Source organism: Henckelia pumila, chromosome 2 (assembly GCF_033568475.1).
Source record: "Henckelia pumila isolate YLH828 chromosome 2, ASM3356847v2, whole genome shotgun sequence".
NCBI classification, from domain to species: domain Eukaryota; kingdom Viridiplantae; phylum Streptophyta; class Magnoliopsida; order Lamiales; family Gesneriaceae; genus Henckelia; species Henckelia pumila.
This window is the reverse complement of record NC_133121.1, coordinates 134091570-134114796: the sequence shown is the minus strand read 5'-3', so window position 1 is coordinate 134114796 and position 23227 is coordinate 134091570. Positions and strand designations below refer to the sequence as shown.

Below are 23227 nucleotides of genomic sequence, written 5' to 3'. Positions count from 1 at the left end.
CTTAATTTTGTGTGAAAGAAGTATCAGTGGGCATTGTTCTCCGACATTCTATAGGAACAAGAAAATTTCTACAGTACAATGCAGCAAAAGACACAAAGTAGCCGTCTTTTTATTACATAATCCAACAATTTACGATTCAACAAGTAATTTTCTGAAACATCTAAGCTTATAAACGGCAATTCCTAGCTTACAGCCTTACCACTTGTACATCTTTTTGGTTGTCTGATACCATTTCCGCAATATTCCAAGTTTTTCTTTTTTTCCCTTCATATATACATCACTTGCAAATTTCAGCTCTAAAGAGTTAGTTGGCCTAAGCCAACATATATAAGAGAGTAGAACTTAGAAGTGATTTTCTTGATCACAGAAAGATGGCTAGATTTGCTCGTAAAGACACGAGCCGCAGCCTTGAGTGCTTGCTAGACTTGGACAAAACCTCACAGGGGGGGAACAAAAACGTTGCAAAGCGGCCTACTAGAAAGCTCGTTCCGGGACAAGGCCTCGAGTTCAAGAACTTGTCTTACTCTGTCACCAAGAAAATCAAGAAAGATGATGTTTGGATCACCAAAGAAGCTTATCTTCTCAACGACATTTCGGGGCAGGCAATCAGGGGAGAAATCTTGGCTATCTTAGGGCCTAGTGGCGCTGGAAAATCGACGCTTCTCGATGCTTTGGCCGGCCGTATTGCTCGGGGGAGTCTTGAAGGATCTGTCAGGATTGATGGTAAACAAGTAAGTTTATGATGGAATATTTCTCTGCTTGGCGATGATTTGATCAGGTACATTAAAAACTCAGAAAGAATGATCCATTTTGCAGGTGACAACAAGCTATATGAAGATGATTTCTTCTTATGTCATGCAAGATGACCAGCTCTTCCCCATGCTGACAGTTTTCGAGACATTCATGTTTGCAGCAGAAGTGAGGCTTCCGCCTTCAATATCCACACATGAAAAGAAGAAACGCGTCGTCGAGCTGCTTGATCAACTCGGTTTGACAGTAAATCTTTCACCATCTTCTCCTCATCCCAGGTTCTCTCTTTCTTTCCTTGTTTTGTGACAAGATATCTTTCTTTCAGAGTGTGACTCATACTTATATCGGCAATGATGATACTCGTGGGGTGTCGGGCGGAGAGAAGCGGAGGGTGTCTATTGGTATCGACATAATCCATAAACCACCACTGTTGTTTCTTGATGAACCAACCTCAGGTCTCGACTCTACAAGTGCTTTTAGTGTCGTCGAAAAGGTAAGGGACATCGCCCGAGGGGGTAGCATGGTTCTTTTGACGATCCATCAACCTTCTTTCCGAATCCAAATGCTCCTGGACCGCATCACTGTCCTTGCAAAGTATGTAGTGATTACCACAGACTTTCTTTCTTTCTTTTAGTATCATCCAAGATCTTGCAAATACTTACAATGAATCAGAATACAGGGGTAGACTGATATATACAGGGAGTCCAACTGCTCTTTCTTCATACCTTACTGGATTTTCTAGGCCTGTTCCAGATGGTGAGAACTGCGTAGAGTACCTACTCGACGTGATCAAAGAGTACGATGTATCGACTATTGGACTCGATCCGCTCATTCTGTATCAACGTGATGGCATCAAACCAGATGAAGTTGCAAAAACCCCTATTCAAAAGCCACCAACAAGGCCTAAACTCCCCCCAACTCCCCATGCCAGGATCCCCTGGACTAGACACTTGAGCCAACATAGCAGCCAGTTCTCTAGTGGAAGCAAAACACCACAAGCAAATTCTGGACAATTCAGTTATACTGATGATGATGATGATAATGATGATGAATTTGACAATTCCCTTGAAAGAAGCAGCAAGAAACTTCGTACGCCGATGAGCGTTCACAGCGGAGCTGGCAATTATCCTCGGCTAGCTTCCCATTTCTATAAAGACTTCCCAGTTTGGCTCTACCAGGGTGTTAGGGGTACACCGCAACGTCCCCCAACCTGGACTCCGGTCCGAACCCCAGGACAAACTCCAGCCATGACACCAATGTCCAGTTCAAGAAGCTACATTTCCAATCATCATCTTACTAAAACAAAGACCCCATTGGCCTCCACCCCTGGACCTAATTCACTCCCCGCTTCTTACGACGAACTTGGCATTACAGAGGAGGTTCTCGATGAACCGGAGAACATGCGAAAGTTTGCCAATCCTTGGCTCCGAGAGGTTATGATCCTTTCCTGGCGTACTACACTCAATGTGATTCGAACACCTGAACTTTTCCTATCAAGAGAGATCGTCTTGACCGTAATGGCTCTTGTTCTATCATCCCTCTTCAAGAATCTCCATCACCAAGATTTCCAAACAATCAAACGTCTACTGAACTTCTACATCTTCTCAATCTGCCTCGTCTTCTTTTCTTCCAACGACGCTGTCCCAACTTTCATCCAAGAAAGATTCATCTTCATCCGAGAAACGTCCCATAACTCATACCGTGCTTCATCTTATGTCATCTCATCCCTCATCGTCTACCTCCCGTTTTTCGCAATTCAAGGCTTCACATTTGCAGGAATAACCAGATTCATACTCCGTCTCCGAAGTAGTATACTCTACTTTTGGTTGATTCTCTATGCTTCTCTAATAACAACCAATGCTTATGTGATGCTGGTGAGTGCACTGGTTCCAAGTTACATCACTGGTTATGCAGTAGTGATTGCTACAACAGCTCTCTTCTTCTTGACTTGTGGATTTTTCTTGAAACCGTCCCAAATTCCGAAATATTGGCAATGGCTGCATTATATCTCCGCAATCAAATACCCTTTTGAGGCATTGTTGATAAATGAATTCAAGGGGTCGAATTGTTACAAGGGCAACAAGCAGGAGTTGTCGCCCGGTCCCTTGGGAGATTTGAAGATCAGTAGATTGCATAACACGACGTCGAAAACACAGCAAGAAGACTGCAAATTGATAGGTGAAGATGTGTTGTTCACAATGGATATCCACAAGATTGAGAGTATATGGATTGACATAGGCATCTTGCTGGCTTGGGGAGTTCTTTATAGGCTCTTTTTCTATGTGGTTCTTAGATTTTATTCCAAGAATCAGAGAAAATGAAGTTTCAATTCTGCAACCGGACGTGTAATATTATTACTCAAGTTGCCATAAATAACGGAAAAAAATAATTATAGGAAACCTTTGAAGATACATCACGTGAATAACCATCTATAGATCCAACAATTTTCTCTGTTTCACCATGCTAATTAATTGGGAAAATTGTTTTTTTTATCCTGTATGTTTGTCACTTTGCGATTTCAGTCTTTTATATATTTAGATTTCAGTTTTAATCCGCTATCTTTATTTTTTTTTGCCAATTTTAGTCATTTTTCCGACGTGGCACTGATGTGGCACCAATTCAGTGTTGATGTGGAGCTGATGTCTACGGTGCTACGTAAGCATTTTTGAATAAAAAGGACCGAAATTGTCAAAAATCAAAACATGCAGGACTAAAATTAAAATGTGAAAACATAGAAGACCAAAATCACAAAGTGACAAATATATAGGACTAAATTTGCAATTTTTTCGTAATTAATATGGTAGCATGAGAGTTTGGCTCCAAACCTTCGAGGATACATAACGTGAATCTCCATTTGAACCGGCCTTGAAATAAAATAATAATAATAAAATAAAAAGGTTTGATTTTTAAAATTTAAATAAAAACATATTCTAACAAAACCGATTTTTGTAAATATTTATGCAACAAACTTTGCTAAACACATGCAATAATTTTTTGTGTTATAATTGGGTTCTCGAACTGTTTTACGCGCTTGTGTCACTTGGGCCAACAACGCATGCCAATATGATTCCCGAAATCTATATCTTTACTATTTCTTCATACATATAAATATTGATTAAAATATATTTTGGTACACAAATTTTGATATTTGGAAAATTAGTACATGAACAATTATAAATAACTTAATTGGTATATAATCCAACTAAATAATCAATTTTACCTTGACCATATAATTTTTTTTTAAGTTCAACAATTATTGTTAAATTCAATAATTAGTTACACTTTTTATTTTTTAGATTATTTTATTGATTAAATTATATATATATATATATATATATATATATATGTCTGTGTGTAAAAATTATATTATCATACTCTTTAATTAGTATCATATAGTTTTATTAATTGTTTGATAAAAATTTACCATCTAATTTAACTTAAATTACCAAAATTACTCATCTCAACAATCATTTTATATTATTTCATATCAAGTACTATTTAAATTTTATATATTAATATGAATTAGTTACTAAATGATTTATAAAAGCATATCTATAATCACATTTACATTTAACCAGAAATAGTTACTTGAAGTATGAAAAGAAATATTTACAAGAATGTTTAAAAAACATAGAAGAAATAGAATAATAACAAAAATAAATATAAAATTATAAATAATTATGACGAAAATTCCAAAACAATAAACTATTTAAACAAATAAGATTAAATATATAATATCAAAATAAAATTTCCAACGATAATTATCATTTAATTTTGTTATATAAAGTATAATAAGCAACGGAATAAATTAGAAATCATCATTTAGTTTTAATTGGGTCCTAATTATAATCAATCAAAATAAATATATTATTATTTATCTATCACTATTAAAATCTCGTTTAATTACTTTAATAATCATCATAATAACTATGCCGTCTTTGTATTAAAATATTAAAATTATTCCCTCAAAAATATATATTAGAATTATTAATTAATTGATACAAATATATCTTAATATAACATAATTCCAAAATAAATTTCAAAATTATAAAATAATGTATTTTTATCAATGTTAAAATATTATATTATAAATTAATAAAATTACAACTCAATAAATAAATTATACGTAAAGTTAAATTATATATTAATATATTGATAAAATATAATAAATAATTAGTTGTGAGGACTGAAGAATGAAGGTACTTTTGTCGATTCTAATTATTAGTTTAGTTTTTCGAAACTTGATATCGATTTTTTAAGGATTCGAGAAAGTTTTCATGAAACTTCATGGAAAAAAATATTTGGAGATGATGAAATAATTCGGAGCACTTACGTAGTTACATTATAAATCTTATTTATTGTCACAACTTTGTGATTATAATGGCCGGACGTTTCTACACTTTGGCCCCGTTTGATTTCAAAAGACAAACCAAAAAAGCACTTTTTTAAGTGCTTTTCATTTAATAAAATGTTTGGCTGACCAGAAAAGTGCTTAAATAAGCACTTTTTTAAATCAAAATTAGAGCTTTTTCAAAAGCCAAAAATTATAACTTAAAAAAGTGTTTTTTTTAAAAAATGTCTACCAAATCCAAACGAGACCTTTATTTAAGCGTTTATGTTTAGTTTCTACACTCAAAATAAAATGAAATATATTTCATTATATTTTATCAATTTATTTAAAAAAATTGTTGTGTATATGATTGATTTATTAAGTTTAAATTTTGTTGATATCTAATTGTAAAATGAACATGTACATGAGGAAAAAAATAGTATTTTATTAGATATTTATAAATAATTAAATATTTTTAAAATATATTATAAGCATAATTGCTTATATAATTTATTATTTAATAATTATAACATTATATAATAAAATAGAATGCTAATTCTTTTATAAAAATTTAATTTTGAGTTGGTCTCTTGTGAACGAGTCAAACTCAATCATATTTAAAATTAAAAGTTATAATTTTGGCATAAAAAGTAATCCAATATCATATGCGACCCATTTAAGATATATGTCCACAAAGTTTACCCGTGAGACCGTCTCACGAGACTTTTTGTGTTTAATTTTTGTATATAATTAAAATCAATGAAATAATTTTGGAAACTAATTCGTTTAAAATAATAATTCGTTTAATTTTGTTATACCATTACCAAATAATTCATTTAAAATAATATCCCTCTTGCTTCCTAAACAAGATCCATGTTTGGATGACGCTCTTTAATGCCATTCCAGTTCGTGTTAAGTTACGGGGTCGAGGTTTGGAAGTTGATCCTATGTGCCCGAGGTGTCACTCTTTTCCTGAAGATGTTTCTCATGTTTTTTGGTATTGTAAATTTGCTCATAAGGTTTGGAAGTTAACCTCGCTTTGACTGATTCTCGATCGTTTTTGTGTAGGATCGTTGGGGACTTGTTCAGTTTTTTTGTAGAAAATGTTGTTTATCCTCATTTGCTGTAGTATTTGGCATGGTAGGAATCAGTGGGTGTTTCGTGGATTGGCGCAATCTAGCAAGTATGTTAAGCTATTTGGATCGAGGTCTTATGGAACCACCTACCACTTGTGCTCCACGGGGGCAGCCACCCCCCTCCAGGCACCTTGAAGATAAATGTGGATGCAGCTGTTTCGGATGATAAAGACTACTTTGGCATGAGCAATGTTGGAAGGGATCACAATGGACATGTATTATTTGCTGAAGGAAAATGTTTCCCCGGAAGATTCACACCTCATTTTGCGGAGCTCTTAGCAGTCAAGGAACGTGTGCGGAAGGCAATCCAAGTTGGTGGGCATCAATGGATAATCGAGACGCCGATGCTCTCTCGGCGATTAAAGCGATTCAAGCTCCTGCTCTTTTTTGCCATGGATGGCCCTTGCTCTGAATCCATCCGAATACTTTGTGCAAGTGTTAAAGGGGTTGAGCTCTGTTTTGGTCCAAAAAATGCTAATTGTGTGGCTCAAGTGATAGGGCGTAGAAGTTTTCTTAAATCCAACAATTTAGTATTTACTGATGCAATCCCTTGGTTCATAAAAAATGTTGTAATCTACGATATGTTGTAATGAGAAGTTTGGTGTTTAAAAAAAAAAAAATTATTAAACAATTAATAGGACAAATAACATAAATCCAAGTTCCATTAACACAATATCAAACCCACCGACCATAAGATAGTCATCCATAAAAGCACACTACATGAAAATATAATATAAGCAAACAGAGGTAGCGCACACAAGCTTCGACACGACCAATTAGTAAAATCCACACAGCAGCATTCAGTTCACAAAACACAAATAAAATCCCATCCAACAAAGCAATCTTTTATGGGCCCGCCAAGCCAAGCTTCTCAACAATAGAACATAACCCGTTTCACATTCTCCCTAAGCTGTGGCAGAGGTCTCACTGCAGCATTGCCCCCGGGAACCCTTGTACTCCTTGCACCACCACTGGCACTAGCACCACCACGACTGGCGGCCATACCACTAGTCATAGAGCCGCTGTCAGATGTTTCTGGCTCCATGTAGAAACGAGCCCGAAAAGCAGCAAGATGTGCGTAGTACGCAGGAGGCACTGCCAAAATATGTGAACTCTTCTTTAGCATCAAGCAAAGATTCCAACAAACAAACATGCAATGCAGCACAAAGGAAACACAAGCATTAATAAGGGGGGGCGTACGTACCAATTGAAACAGAGCGTGTGCATCTCGCATATCTGTAAAAAAAACTAATAGTATAAGTATACACGTCATAACCACAACTCAGATAAGGTATGTGACAGTCACGTACGTGTAACAGAGGTTATTGGTGAGAGATTGAAGACCATCAGCAGTAAACTTGTTTTCATCCCACAGGACGTGGTAATGAGCCGGGCGACTAGTACCCTGCGAGTAAAACAAATTCGTATGAGAAATGCATAACACGAGCAATAACTTCTAAATTAAGTGGAGGTATGAACACACCTGTATCCCGGCATGGCTACAGAGATAGAAGTCAAACTCGGTTGGGTGGCAGATCTTTGAGTCAACAACAGTGCCTGTGCGAATCAAATATTCAATTCAACTAAGAAAACTATCGTTTCCATTGTCGATCAATAATAGAATTTAAGCAGGGTAAATCATGTTAACATTTTATACCAGGTAGTATGTTTCCGCTCCTATCAACTGCCCGTCTGTCATTATGGTTATTGGCAAACAACCTGGTATGGTGCCGCTTCTGGACCACAACAAAGGTGACTGTAGGTTGGTAGTTAGGCTCCAAAGATGCACATGCCTGAATAAGTCCAAAACAAAGTAACATTTTACATTCAATTCACAAACCATATAAGCTCCTAAATAATACCCAAAACCAAAGAAATCACTAACCTTGCGGATTGCATCAAGTTCGTGAAGCAAAACTTGATAGAACTGCCCTTCGCTAACACCATCCCTGTGACAAGGCAACCATATAAGAGAAGCAAGGATAGAGGAAACAAATAAGAGAGAGATGTGTCGCAATCCCCTAAAATGGAATATTTTCCCCATACCTGTAGAAAATGATCCGCTGTGGTTTCTGTCCGGTTGCTTTACGGAATGAGATGAGTAGTTCCCTAGATCACATATAGATAGGCCCACAATTAAAATCACTATTAGTATAAAGGATAGACAAATTCACAAGGGAAAGACTGAAGTCATACCTGATCATGCCGCCATGCATAACCCCTTTGGCAGGATCCTGCCAGGTTTTATACAAATCCTGAATAAGCTCTTGCCTATGTGCTTGCGCACATACCAAACCAGCATATTTTGTCACTTCTGGCCAATCCTGGGAAGCAACAACCTGAAAGGAAGTACCAGGAAACGTATTATTTAACAAGTCAAATTTCCAAATAAAGCTAAAAATAATAATCTCAAATCAAGAAGGTGTCTTACAGCAGCAATTGATGGGCTAGAATCCTCTCCTGGATGGGGATGAGTGACGTCTGCGCCAAAGATGATTGTAGGACGATCACTGACAAGGGGTATACGTCTGGTAATTGCGTCACGCAATACAGTGTTTCTGCCTCCAACCTTGACATTTATCTTCAGAGACACATTGGCAAGGTATTGCTTACTCATCTTGTACACATGCTTCTGCAAACAACATTGAGAAACAATACCAAGTTCTGTTTCGCATATCCGCTTCAGGTCACCTGGAGAAAAATCGAAAACAAATTCAAGCAAAAGACCAGAGACATAATAGTTCCAGAAAAAAATTGGGACTCGACTTATGAGATTTGTACATAACCTCTTACCATAAAGAGAACCATTATTGTCTGGTAATATAACAATTAGCAAGTCAAGCTCCTTCCCTTGGGGAAGCAGTTTTGTCATGACATCATGAAACCTAGTTTTTAAAACCCTTTCCACCTGATCAGGACGACCACTAATAACTGGCAAGACAGGTTCAGGATTGAAAGCCTTCAACATAAAATATTATGTTACACAGGTTACAACCATACAATGCACATCAATGTCATAAGATCAATCTTTACCATTCCAGAAATGCCGCACATTTGAGCAAGCTCGTGACAGAAACTATGAACCATTGTGTCTTTAATACTGCGAGCAAAGTTAATGCCGATCCAATTGTTAACAGTGCCACCATTCACCATTCTCTGCACAAAGCAAAACAGTTGCCAAGTGTGACTCAATCAAAACACAATATGAAGGCAGTCTTTAATGAAAGACACGTTCGGCCAAAAGACGGGATTACCACAGGCAAACACGATAGACATGCAATATTATATTGTACAAAATAAACCACTGTAACTATCATTATCAAGGCAAACAGCACATATCCCAGCTTTATTTGTTTTAGGACCAGAAAGAACAAGAATATCTTACTCAAACATATGGAAGACAATTTTTTTGCGCAAACGCCCCTGCGAATTTGTGGAACGTGCAGATTGTACATTATGCATTACAGGAGAAAATGTTCAGCGTGTAAAATGTCAATCAAGATAACATAGCCTAAATAAGATGCAAAACAAACAAGTAGATGCCAGTGTTCTAAATGGCGGCCGCTAGGCACGGTAGGCGGCCCTCGACCGCCACGCCTTGGCATGAGGCGGCCTTTTCAGGCGGCCCAAGCTGTCCGGCGGGCGAGGCGGCGGTGGCGGGCGCTCGGCCGGGTGAGGCGGGTGACACATTTTTAAATTCAATCAAAAGTCCAAAGTCAACTAATTTTAAAATTCTAGTCAAAAGTCAATAAATTTTAAAAACCTAGTCAAAGTCTACCCATTTTAAAACCCTAGCTATTGACTTATTTCAAAAACACTAGTTACTTTCACTTTGTTTTTTATTTTTGCACCTTTTATAGATGGTATTATATTTATGAAGCTTTTTTTTTATGCATAAAGATTATTTAATTACACATCTTACATAAAAAATTATGACTATTTTTTATTACATTGCATGACTATATATGATTATCCATAGAAAATGCTTAAAAAAAATTCAACCGCCTAGGCAGTTGAGGCGGTAGGCGGTCACGGACCGCCCCGCCACCGCCTCCAGCAATTTACAACACTGGTAGATGCATTTTGTTTTTTGCTGCAATTGGGAGGATGCATTTCTGGTAAATTCACTAGTTAATCTTGCCTTCTTTCATTCTACAAACATTACACTTCCAGAAAACATATTTTATAGCGTAAGAAAGATTGGCTAAAAATGAATCATGGCTCAATCGCATTGAAAAGAAATTTCAAGACCACCAAAAGATGACCTAATTTTGCAACTTTTACAGGTACGCTAAATCTCGTCAAGAACTCACGTAACTTTTAATGTGGCATGCAATGATTCACATAGGATAAAGCTACTCTAAGCCACACAATTATGTCCAGCTCTGTCCCTGATTTTTCTCTAGCAATTACCTTATTCATCATGTTCCATTGCCCAACTTCAGGCAGGCAATCCTTCTCCCGACCCGAATCATGATATTTCAGCTGTAAAAGTCACGAAGCAAATACATGATGCCAACAGCCAAAACAATCAAACCAACAAAATAGAAGCTCAAAATTTTTTTGCTTACCCAGGGAGCAGGCAAAACACGAGCCTCAACCTGAGCCAGCTTTTCACTTATTTTAATTCCAAACTCCTTAGCATAAGGGTCTTCAGCATATGCATTATGATGTACAGTCTGACGGAAACAAAAAAGCCAACCATTAACATGAACTATTAACAGCAAGATTGAAAAACTAATATATGCAATATAAAGAAGACATATAAAACAGGAAGTGCCAAAGTTCCTCGCTACCACATCATATTATTCAAAAACTAAATTTACATCGACAGAAAAAGGAGGGGAGGTAGATAAATGCAACATACACAACAGATACAACACGTACGCACAATAGAGAAGTGTTGCCCCAATACCAACCTGGAGAATGTCAGACTCCCTCTCCTGGGGGCGCTGGCACGTCACTTTGAGCAGTGCAGTAATCTGTCTCTCATTCAACCTCTTAGAATATCGCTGGCCTTCTACAATCTTACACACCTGGTCAATAAACAATTGCAGTACTTCAATGAAATGATATAACTAAAGAAAAGGGTAATTGAAAGGGACAGTAATCTAACCTCCATCGGCAAATAATTAGGCCTCTGAGTATTTCCAACTTGAAGACAAGGCCACTGAGTGTGCTGAATGACAAATCCGTAAGTCTCTTGAAAGTATTGAACCACGGATTTCAGCGTACCATTTTCATCAACCGGAAATCTAATACAACCAAAGTCACAGATCGTATAAAATCAAATAGGATATATAAAGCAAGAACCAGAGTCTTATGAAGGTAGCACTAGGTATCATACAAAACAAACCCTTCCAACATACGAGGAATTCATAGAACACTTAGACAGGAAGTCGGAAACCAAATTGCATCATAAGCTAAAGGCTAGACAATCCTAATGGACCCAACGGTTAAAAAAATAGACTGGCTGCAGGCCAGCGCAGAGATTCAAATGTTTAAAATTCAAATAATTACACATTTAAATCAGATCCTTACGTTAGCTCCCGTGTTGCTTGCGATGTCAACCCAGAGATGCGGTATTTCCTGCGCATATTTCCTCGATGAGTAACTTCCACCTTGACTCCTCTTAGTGCTTTCTTTATCTGCAACAATTATTGATAACACATAACCATAATAAGATTTACACCACCCCATGAAAACATGCACAGGATTTTAGCGACCTAAGTTGGTCCTTGACAGTGGTGAGGAATTATTAAAGAAAAATAAATAAACATGCAAGTCATAATCTGAAGCAAATTGTTTCTGATCCATGGCGGCCAAAATCATTAACCACAGTTTAAGCCCTCAGTATTTAGGTATTACCGCAAAAATTCATGGATTCAGATAAAGAAGATGGGATGAACTCATGAGCATAACCTTCAAATAGGTAGATCTTAAAATGGCAAAAGAGCATCCCAAGAAATTCCATTTAGTTCTTTAATAACCGGAAACATATGATGGATTAATCAATGACTATAATCTAGAGGTGTTGAGGTTAGGTATCCCAATTGGGTTGTTAATTTGTTTTCACGCAAGACGTTCGAAGGCTGTCGTATTTCATATGTAGATTTTAAAGTTATGAGTGCACTAAATTTCTTGATCTTACCATTAAAGGAGGGGGAGGGGGAGGGGCATCAGCATCAAAGCTGCAAAGATGATAGGGTAATATACAATCAAGTAGCAAAAGGAGATGGCAAGAGCAAACCTTCACACGGTCGGAGTCAGACAATGGTCTAGCATTAACATCCATGTTCAGAAGCTGACTGACAAATTCTATCACTGGAAGTGGTTCGATAAAAGCAGTAGATGACATATCTGGGCAATCAAAGGAAATATTTGTACTTAAGAAACACATTTGAACGAAAAAGAATTTAAAAGTCGTACACTAAAAATAATTTGTATTTGTGCAACATACCTCCTGGTTATATTTTTTAGGGACTCTCAGTCATCCCAAGAAAACAATTGAAAAAGGTACAATTTCTCAAACTGAATTATCAACGTGCTCACCTATATTAAGGGACAATCCCATCTGAGTGGGACGAATACTTTGGTAGAAACCACGCCAACTTTCTAGCCCTTCACCCAAAGGTTGCCTTCTGCCTAAATCAGGGGAATAGAAAGATCGACCTACTGGAGAATACCTACAATTCAAAGCAATATCAGCACACTGGAATAATGAGAAGTAACAACAATTACATGAATTATGATTGAAAAGAACATGAACAAATACCGAGACGTGGGCAATTCCCGAAGAACAATGTCCAGAACCTGAAGAGCTTCTTGAGGTGCATCAGCTTGCCTTCCCTGTAAAAACATGCCCAAATGATGCAAGTCGGCGCGTGCAGCAAACTTGATAACCACTGTAAACACCCTCTCTCGCCTTCAAACGGTATAAATAGAAGGATTGTTAAACAAAGGTTTTGCAGGCCAAAAGATTGCAAGCAAGAAATGCCAGCCGGCATTTGCTCAAATCAAAGTGAAAAAGAACAAACCTGGCATTGCCTGGAACATCTTCTTCATCAACAAGCGTGATTTTGAACTCCTTCGAGGTAAAAGGAAGAGGCCCAGCAGTGTAAAGACTCTTTCTTCCATCATATGCGGGAAGTCTCCTTCCAAGGTGAGATTCTCGATACAGCTTCACCAACTGCTCCATCACAGCACGATTAACACCACGGGATGTGACTTCAGGTGAAATTGACACCTATGACAAAGGATATAAATACTTAGGGAAATAGATTGAAGCACAAACAACTCAAATACTGAAGGAGAAAACAAAAATCAAACAGATGATTTAATTCAAACAACTCACATCATATTGGTGAAGGTCCTTATCTGGAAGCTCAGCAAAGAAGTGGTTGGCCTTGACAATACACTTGAAACCATAACTACCCTTGCCTGGCCTCAGAGGAAACCTCATGGCCTTGCTTGAAGCTGGTTGCATCTCTTGACTTGGAGGCTGTTCAGACTGGACAGAAAGAGACTGGAATTGCTCGGGGAGTTCCAAAGCAGACCGATCAGATGACTCAGAAGAGGAGCTAGGGCCTCCCTGGGTCGGCATTCCATGAGGTATCGGCTCAGAGATCATTGGGGCTTGATAAGGAGACTGGGTAGCTTGGTGCAGCTCGGGAGCTGGTGGCCTAGATGGCTCACCCACAGGAGGTGCCCCAGAACCACGACCAGCTATATATCCACCGCGGCCTTGAGATGGTGGCCCTCGTTGATATTGCTGACCGCCCCGACCCTGCTGATATTCAGGAGGCCCACCATGATACTGCTGTTGAGGCATTCGGCCACCTCGACCACCATATCCTCCTCGTTGTTGTTGACCAAGGCCTCTTCCTCCTCCTTGATATCCTCCTTGCTGCGGCATTGGATGCTGCGCTGGTGGTCGTTGGACTGCACCACGTCCTTCACCAGTTTCCTGAGGCTCGGAGGTCTCACCCGCACCAGGAAGATCAGATCGCCTCTTTCTCACCATGGTAGCAACTGCATAAAAGAATTTAATAATAATAAGTACATTTAACAAGTAGAGAAGCCAACAAAATGAAGGAAATCATGACAAAAAATTAACACTAGCAAGCTCACGTACACATTAACCGGAAGTCACAATCAAAATAGGCATTGAATCCAAGAAAACACAACTTCGGAGCTACACTAAACTGCTTAAAACATAAGTGATTGTCTTCATCTAATTTGGACCCAATAACAGAACAGCGTGAGTAAAATTTTAGAAGTGCATCTTCATTCAAGTATTTGATTTCTCCACGCCAGAAAATTCACATAAGACTGTCGTTGTTGGGTAATAAGAAGGCAATTTAGTGACAATGACTCCAAATGTTAGCTCCGTGGCCTGAAAACTAGTAACTCAAGACCAAAACTAACACGGGTTTTAAAACCATATTTAATCAAATTAAAAACGCAGCCAACCCGGTGAATAAATCAGATGTTCATCTTACAACTTTGGATAGGTGACTGGATTCAGTGGACACTTAAACCATGGTTAGTCGTGAGACTCTCGGCACAAATAGGATGGTTTAACGAAAATAAAAATGGAACAATAACCGATAAGAAAAATAAATACGAGTATCATTACATATTACTATTAAACACCTAAATGGGTTGAGACAAGAAAGAAAATCACACAACAAACACAATAATATTAATAAGAAGAAGAAAACACCGGCAAACAAAAACACTGCAAAATGCACTCGAAGGGTAAAGAACCACAAAAAACAAACGCAGACTTGCCCTTAGAATTTATACAAGAGTGTGAAAATCCGGGAGCAATCCAAAACACCAGCAAAAGACGTACAAAGAACATAAAAACATGAAATTAAATTAAAATCTGTACAAACCCTAATTAAAGTTCAAAGCGCGATTAAACCAGATTCTCCAAATCAAACGCCAAAAAACCCCACGAATCATCAGAGAAAAAACAAATTCAATCAGCCAACAAACTCAGATCCCACCAGATCTATTCTCGAAACAACTGAAAACATATCAAAACCTAACGACCGGAACCAAAACAAAAAACCATCCATATCAAACCAACGAATCATCAAAACCACGCCATTTTTTCAACCTCAAATCCGCCTTCGCAGCCGCTGAGAGCCGATGTGCACGCCAAAATCACTCGGAGAAGTGTTCCAAACGACCACACGACGACCGTAGACTGACTGAGACGTAAAAGGAGGGCAGAAGGATAATAATAAAGGACAACGAGTGGGTACAACACTGACATTGTTGTTTGAGTAAACTACGAAAATGCCATTCACATGATGCTTTCTGAAATGACAACTCAGCCCCTGTCTGTTCAATGGGCCCCACTTTACCCTCCAGTGGTTTTTATGTTGGAGGCTTCTTGTTGCATTGCTCGGGTTTTGGTGGAACTTTATACAAAAATCCAGTATAAATTTTTTAGCATGTGATTATATATTCAATTTTACTATAAAATATCATCTTAATTTTATATAAAATATAATTCTATTTCGATTTCATTTTGTTGATTTTATTATTTTAAAAAACAGATAGTTATATAACATGTTTCATTAAGAACACATGAAATGTGTGATGTGGTATTTTAGAATGTTAATTAATTGTTGATATCATGTGAACGTGTAATATGAATAATAATAAAAGGACACACACTTAATTTATGTACTACTGTTCATCTATACGGTGTTTGTGATGTTGGTATTTTACAATGTTCTTTTTTAGTACCATGAGAATGTGTAATATAAATGATTAAAAAAAAAAAAGGACAAAAACACATAATTTATGTCTTGGGATTATCTATATGGTGTTTCTTATGTAGATTAAATATGATTCAACAATCAATGATAAATTGATAATTTTATCAACAAATATTGCATTTGCATAAAGATATATGGTGTGATCTTTAATATTTTAAAATTAAATTTTTGAGTTGAAAAGATGTCTGTGACGGGTTATAATAATTAATAGATAGAATTATTGAAAGAAAAAAAACATACTAGAAAATAAATTAAATTGGTGATTTATTTATTATTTTTTATTCGATTAATGGTGGTCGCTTACAAAAGGCGACTTAAAATATATATTAAAACAATTTCTTACGAATAAAAACAAAAGAACGACAAAAGCAAGGACAACACATTTAATCCATCTGTTTTAATCAATTTCTTACGAATATAATATAAACTACCTTGATGCATTGCTTCCTATCAAATCAACTATACATAATACACTCTCGCAAAAATCTACTTCAAAAAACAATCATTTGTTGACTAGATATTCGGATTTAAAAAATTATTTTCAAAAAATAATGTGTTCAACTTTTTAAAACATAAATAAATCCATAGACTGTGGCCTGAAATAATTGAGCCACAATGAGTCATCGAGGATGACAGACCATCGTCTACATTGTATAAAAAGTAAAATTGCGAATACTTTATTTGGCACGGATAATCAAACAAAGCATTATTTTTTTTATCGAAAAAAACTAAGTATTATTTTTTTTATGAAAAATATTGGTCATATAGACACATCATACATATATATATATATATATATATATATATATATATATACACACAAAACTTTCTCAAATTAAAAAAAAAAATAACGTCCAATTTAGTAAAGTAAATAAATTATTGTCTAGTAGAGGCGGACAAGTCAACCAATTACGGGTTAGGGCTTTGGCGTGACGGAGCGGCCCGACCCACCATCCCCATTAAATGAAAATCTCAAACCTAATTTAAGGTAAGTTGCGGGTTTGTGAGCCAACCCACAAAAATAAAAATAAATAAATAAATTAAATTAAAATTCATTATAATTAATTTAAATTTTAATTTCATAAATAAAAGATCAATAAAATTTATAATTATTGGTTTCATGCCTATATGTATGTTTTATACAAAGTAATATTACATATATTTTATACAAAATCATATTACAAAAAATTTAAAAACTTTCATTAAAAAAGTAGATCTATCGTCATAAATCCATAATATTAAAGAAAAAATCTTTTATTACACGCCCGCGGGATGGATCGGACGAATTTCAACCCAACACATGTCATAAATTAATTAATTAAAACTCTAATAATAGTAAAATAATATTTTTAAGGAAGTACAAATTCTAAATAATCATGTATATATATAATAAAATATTAAATTAATGTTTTAAATTTTAAAAAAAATAATTTTTATAAAAAAATCGAAAAACCGGTCCAACCGGTTTTTTAGCCGCTTCTTGGCGTCGGTTTTTAACCGGTTCTTGACCGGTTCTGAGCGATTCAACTGTTAAAACGATTTTTGGGAATATTTTGGATCGGACCAATGGCCGATTTCCGATCAAACCAATCGGTTCGGTTCAGTGTTGAAAACATGGGTTTACATGGCTAGTGTGATTTACAATATATTGTTTTATCCCTAGAGTTTGACTAGAACGAACCAAATGGTAGCGAATGCGGTTCTCACATAATAAAAAATTATAAAAAATAAATAGTAGATCTCTTGTGAGACATATAGTCTCGTGTCTATGAGATGAATTGATCTGATCCACATTTGTAGAAAAGTAATACATTTTGTATAAAAATAATAATACTTTTTATCGATCTAATCCAAGATTTATCTCACAAAATTGTTCTATGAAAACAACTTAACATGAGTTTCGTGGAAATAAAAGACTAATCATTTATGTGACACACCAATCAAAATGTACATTTGTTTAACATAAGATCTAAAGGTTTATAATAAGATTAGATTTGGATCCATGATTTAAATAGAAATCAAATAAATATTTCAAATCGGTTATATTAATTTTGACTCGAAATCACAATTAAATATTTGAAATTTTTACGATGTAACAAAAAAAAATACCTTAGGTTCGATCTCGTGAACAAATCTTCAACACCTAAGAATTCAAGTCGACAACAATGCCGACAGTATTTCTGACGTGATTTATTCGATGGTTAATTCAGAGCTTCGATGAAGGATACGAGAGCAAATAGTTAGATATAATAGCGTCGAGTGAATAATAATAATGTGTGAATGTGCCAAACTGTGGTGCATAACTGGAATTTATAGGAATGTAAAGAGCGACTTACCTTATTACGATAACAGTAAATTTCCTTGGATAAATGATTCGGCTACCATATTTATATTCATATCAGATCTTGGCACATTCGTTCTTATCTCAGGGTCTTAGAGATTTTTTTCCTTTACCGTAAAAGATATTCATGTGTATTACACAATTACAAGATTTAGATAGATTTTGTCGCAAAGCTAGTGGTAGAACTCGGGTCGGGCTTTGAATAGTCCAAGCAGGCACTCCTCTCGACTATGGCTTGGGTTGGGTTTACGTCGTGCTCAGATTCTCTTGGACATGTTGCTTCGGGTAGAGATTATTAATTAAGTTCGGATCGGACATCCTTATTTGGCTTAGATCAGATATGAGCTGACGTATTTTAGAGAACATCGTCTCAAATTGCTCAAATATATTAATTTTCTTCAATTCTAAAATCACTGTTCAACTTACTCATATTGCATCCTCCAACAAATCCAAACTATGTGAATTTTTAAATTGCCATTGATTTAAAGATCCCCCAATAAGGGTAAATCATCGGAAACCTCGCTGTTTTTTCCCTATTCAAAACAAGGCAATTAATTAATTCAAATAATAAACATTGGCCCTTTTCAATAAATATTTGCATGCTTTATTGCTATTCGTTTCACACTTTTCTCTAACTTTCTTTGTTATGCTCCATACCGAAACCAACTTTTGGTCCCCATATACTGGCAATCGGGTGCCATTTACATTGGAATCGAGGGGTAACGATGTCACTCAAAATGCTATGCTATTTGGGCAAAAAAAAATAAATCATATTATGATGAAATATGAATTTTTTTTAATAGAGAACATCCACGTAAAATTTAATATATTCAAAACCCATCAATTTTTAAAAACCAGTCACATTAATTCATTAAGCAGAGAGTTTCACGTCTATTTTTTTTTTAAAAAATAACTATAACTTAATAAATCATAATTTTGGACCTGAGATAACGTGTTTTCGTAAGATTGTTATTTGCTCAAGCCATTTATTTATACGTAGCAAAACCGTGACATGGTTTTTAGATGGAGAGACATATTATTATTATTATATATATATATATATATATATAAAATATGCCATTGAAATGGGGGGCTGGTACCAGGCTCACCTACTCACTTTAGAATTGTAATAGAAAATCGTGACATAAAAATTATACGTCATTTATTTGAGTTACTTATGAAAATTTTTATTTTTATGTTATAAGTAATATTTTTTACTGAAATATGGACTGAGTTAACCCGTATTACAAATAAAAATTTGTGAAACAAAATCATGGCACAAAAATTTCGGTGAGAAATATTTTATTGGGGTTATTCATAATTTTTTTTATGTCATTAATAATATTTTTTATTGTAAATATATATGGACCGAGTTAACCCGTCTTATAAATAAATATTTATGAGACTGTCTCATAACTCACAAGAGACTTTCTAAAACATTGACACTAAGTCGAAACAAAATTAATTACCATTTGCCTTGAAGGGATGTCCAAGTTGGTGGAGTAGGTAAACTCTTGGCCATAGGTCAGGAGTTCGATTTTCCCTACCAATACGTTTTTGGACTAGCCTGTCACACAGAGCTTGTCTAGTATGGTTTACCTGACTAGCTTAGTTTGCAGGCTATTGCGTTTGTCCGGGGATTACCCAAAGCGCACCAAAAAATAGCGGATGCGAGTTTCCACATCACAAAAAAAAAAATTTAATTGCCATTTTCTATCAGTTTGATAATATGACCGCAAGTTGAAATTATTAATGTTATGTAACAAATCATGATTATCAAATATAAGGGGAATTGCTCATCTTTATTTACGTTCAACTCCGATCCGTTGTTGGCTTGATTTATCTTTTATATTTTAATATTTATTAAAGTTGAGCATATTAGAGTAACTAAGTGATGTCTTGGTCTATTTTTTAAACTATCTAGTCTACGAAATATTTCAACCTACCTGTATAGGTACTGCCTTCAATGTGCATCTAAAGGTAAAATTCATCACTGAGAAAATGATGGACCTCACATGTATTGATAAATCTCCACCATTAGATGTTCTTTGGGGCATTACCTATACAGGTAGGATCTCATTTACCCTAGACTACCCTCATCCTACTTCTCCGCATTTTCATTTCTCATGGTTTCAGGTTTTAACTTCCAACTAAATTACATTCCTTATTTTCCTCCCAAATCCCATACATATTCATTCCTCTTTATTATTATTTTTTTGAAACGTCTTTCTTATTTGTCATATCTAGGTGAGTCCTCTTTTTCAACCCAACACAAACTGACAAACATATTCATTCCTCTTAATTTTATTTTTTTTAAATGTATTTCTTATTTTTCATGAGATATCTTTTTCAACCCAACACAAAAATTATACTTATTTTTTTTAATTTATGGCGAATTTAGAACAACTATATATTTTTTCATTGTTTTCGTTAATATTTTTTATTAATGCGTATGCTTATTTGCTAGTTTACATTTATGCATGTACGTTTTGTATTTATCCACGCAGCCATGTAAAGGCAATGAGACGGGAGACGGATCCATTTAATGATCTTTAAACAATCTCATCGGTTCAATGAAAATTAAATAACCTTGTTTTAAAAGTACTGTTAGTTCGACATTTTGTAAAGTGTATATCAAATGAAAGCAATTATCAGATATATCACTTTCGTTAAAAAAAAAATTATCAGATATATCACATTTTAAAAAACATAGTGAAAACGATAATGTTGTATATTATTAATCAAATATTTGTACTAACTACTTTCAATTATTACCACATATTCATAGTAATCACCTCTAATTAATTACCTTCAAAATACATCTATTTTTTCCGAATACATTCGTCTCGGACAACACCATTATTTAGACATTAAAGACATTCCATGATTCACCGGTAACCATTAATCTCATGCAATTGGTGTTTTCGTACATAACAATATTTTTTTTTACTTTGGTATTAATTGATTGAGCTGTAAAATATCTAGAAGGTTATATTATTAAACTTTTTAAAATTTAGAGATGGGTTTTCAAATTATTTTTTACAATTAAATAAAACTAATTAGCTAAATAGGACAAAATTTAGTTATTAATGAAATTTATGGCGTCTTACAATAATTTTTTAAAAAAAAATCACAAATGATATGATTATTTAACTTTGGATACAATTGAAAAAATATTCCTTCTATTTAAAACACGGTTGATTTTTTATTTGTTGGTATATGATTTTGTTTACTTTGAGAAACATATTATTACTTTTAAGTGCGGAAAGCTGTATTAGATGGAAGTCGTTACAATATGGGGTAAAAAAAGCCAAAATAAGTGATTTTGCTTCACATTTTGCGAGTATTGTATTGGGCCGGAGCGAAAGCAATTGTGATATCATGGCCGGAAAATTCATTAACCAATAAAATTTTAAAAGTACCGATGTTTAAGAGATTTGGGCTTTGTATTGGGCCGGAGCGAAAATAAATCCATAACCATAAACGAATCATTGTCCATTGATGAATCCAGCCGTAAACAACAGACTACAGAGTAGGGGACACATAAACATGAAAAATGGGATTATTTTATATTACATTATCTATTTCTCCCTGTATGATGTGTCCAAATGTTAACCAAAGTATCAACACATGTTAACGCGTCAACCGGCATGATCTAATGATATTAGAATATGAGGACAAATACTTTCATATAACATGTACTAACCCTGAAAATAATGTATGACAAAATCATGACCCTTCACTACCCCCAATTGTGGGGCATGTTACATGGTTTTACTTAAGAGTTATTTGCATCAACCACCCCTGTGAAATATTGAAAATGTATACTTCTCCCCTGTGAAATTTTAATAGGCATCTTCAACCCTGACCTTTTAAAAAATTAGTACACTCGCCCCTTCAGATGAGTGATTGTTGCGTACGCGCCCCTCATTTGACTGAGCAAAAATTTTGATATTTTTTTTGCACCAAATACCCCTGTGAAATATAAAAAATGCATATTTGACCCCTGTGAAAATAATTTTTAAATCTATTCAACCGATAATACATAATTTTTATTAAAATCTAATTATAAAATATTTAGCAAATATTTTTCATTTTATTAATTTTATTTTTAGTTTTAAATTTATTATGATTATATAATTGTTTTCTAAAAAATATTATTATTTTATCTTGTTATCATTATTTTATTAAACTTTCTTTTTGTTTCCAACTTCTCCATTAAAAATGCATTTATAAACGAGATTTAAATACCTAAAAGTACCAAAATATTAAATCAAAATGATAAGTACCATACATTTTTAATTTTATTTATTTTTATTTTAAATTTTAAATTTTAAATTTATAATTTTTAATTTATTTATTTTTAAAAAAATTATTACTTTATCTCGTTATCATTATTTTATCAAATCACTTCTTGTTTTCAACTTCTCCATTAAACATGATTCATAAATAAAAATTTAAATATATAAAAATACCAAAATATTCAACCAAATGATAAGTTCATGAATGTTACTTTTTCGATTTATAATTATATTATAATGTTATATTTTATTATTTATTACAAATTGTGCAATGCATATTCTCGAAAAATTTAAATTTTGGTTCAATAATATATAGTACTAAATCGAAAAAATAATATGTTTGAAATTATCAGTTTAGTTCAATATTTTGATACTTGAAATTATTTAAATACTTGTTTATGAATGCATGTTTAATGGAAAATTTGGAAATACAAAGTGAATTTAATAAAATAATGATAACATGATAAAATAATAATATTTTTTAGAAAATAATTAATTAATGATAATACATTTACAATAAAAAATAAAAAATAATAAAACAAAAAATGTTTTCTAAATATTTATAATTGAAT

General features: G+C 34.5%; 2 protein-coding genes across 2 annotated transcripts; one reads left to right on the top strand and one right to left on the bottom strand.

The window, feature by feature from the left end:
• Positions 1 to 240: 240 nt before the first annotated feature.
• On the top strand, positions 241 to 3071 carry LOC140885165 (ABC transporter G family member STR-like). Its single transcript, XM_073292099.1, has 4 exons — positions 241 to 731; positions 817 to 996; positions 1076 to 1344; positions 1430 to 3071. Exons 1-4 carry the CDS (start codon positions 372 to 374, stop codon positions 3069 to 3071), a joined length of 2451 nt encoding a protein of 816 aa, XP_073148200.1. The 5' UTR covers positions 241 to 371.
• Positions 3072 to 6860: 3789 nt separating this feature from the next.
• Positions 6861 to 15499, bottom strand: LOC140885410 (protein argonaute 1A-like). Its single transcript, XM_073292368.1, has 22 exons — positions 15344 to 15499; positions 13571 to 14247; positions 13254 to 13462; positions 12992 to 13141; positions 12769 to 12902; positions 12467 to 12576; positions 11758 to 11864; positions 11333 to 11471; positions 11136 to 11252; positions 10788 to 10895; positions 10630 to 10701; positions 9250 to 9372; positions 9010 to 9175; positions 8648 to 8907; positions 8413 to 8555; positions 8263 to 8325; positions 8102 to 8165; positions 7874 to 8009; positions 7700 to 7773; positions 7527 to 7621; positions 7421 to 7452; positions 6861 to 7311 (listed from the first exon to the last, which is right to left on the bottom strand). Exons 2-22 carry the CDS (start codon positions 14237 to 14239, stop codon positions 7088 to 7090), a joined length of 3195 nt encoding a protein of 1064 aa, XP_073148469.1. The 5' UTR covers positions 14240 to 14247; positions 15344 to 15499; the 3' UTR covers positions 6861 to 7087.
• Positions 15500 to 23227: the final 7728 nt, after the last annotated feature.

What these genes read in the sequence shown, in the direction of transcription:
- LOC140885165 (XM_073292099.1), top strand. Translation starts at nt 372, where the DNA reads ATGGCTAGATTTGCTCGTAAAGACACGAGCCGCAGCCTTGAGTGCTTG. An exon ending in TTGATCAACTCGGTTTGACA is followed by an intron (nt 997 to 1,075) that starts GTAAATCTTTCA and finishes TCTTTCTTTCAG; the next exon opens with AGTGTGACTCATACTTATAT. An exon ending in CGCATCACTGTCCTTGCAAA is followed by an intron (nt 1,345 to 1,429) that starts GTATGTAGTGAT and finishes ATCAGAATACAG; the next exon opens with GGGTAGACTGATATATACAG.
- LOC140885410 (XM_073292368.1), bottom strand. Translation starts at nt 14,239, where the DNA reads ATGGTGAGAAAGAGGCGATCTGATCTTCCTGGTGCGGGTGAGACCTCC. An exon ending in GATGTTCCAGGCAATGCCAG is followed by an intron (nt 13,142 to 13,253) that starts GTTTGTTCTTTT and finishes TACCGTTTGAAG; the next exon opens with GCGAGAGAGGGTGTTTACAG. An exon ending in GGGATTGTCCCTTAATATAG is followed by an intron (nt 12,577 to 12,768) that starts GTGAGCACGTTG and finishes TTGATTGCCCAG; the next exon opens with ATATGTCATCTACTGCTTTT.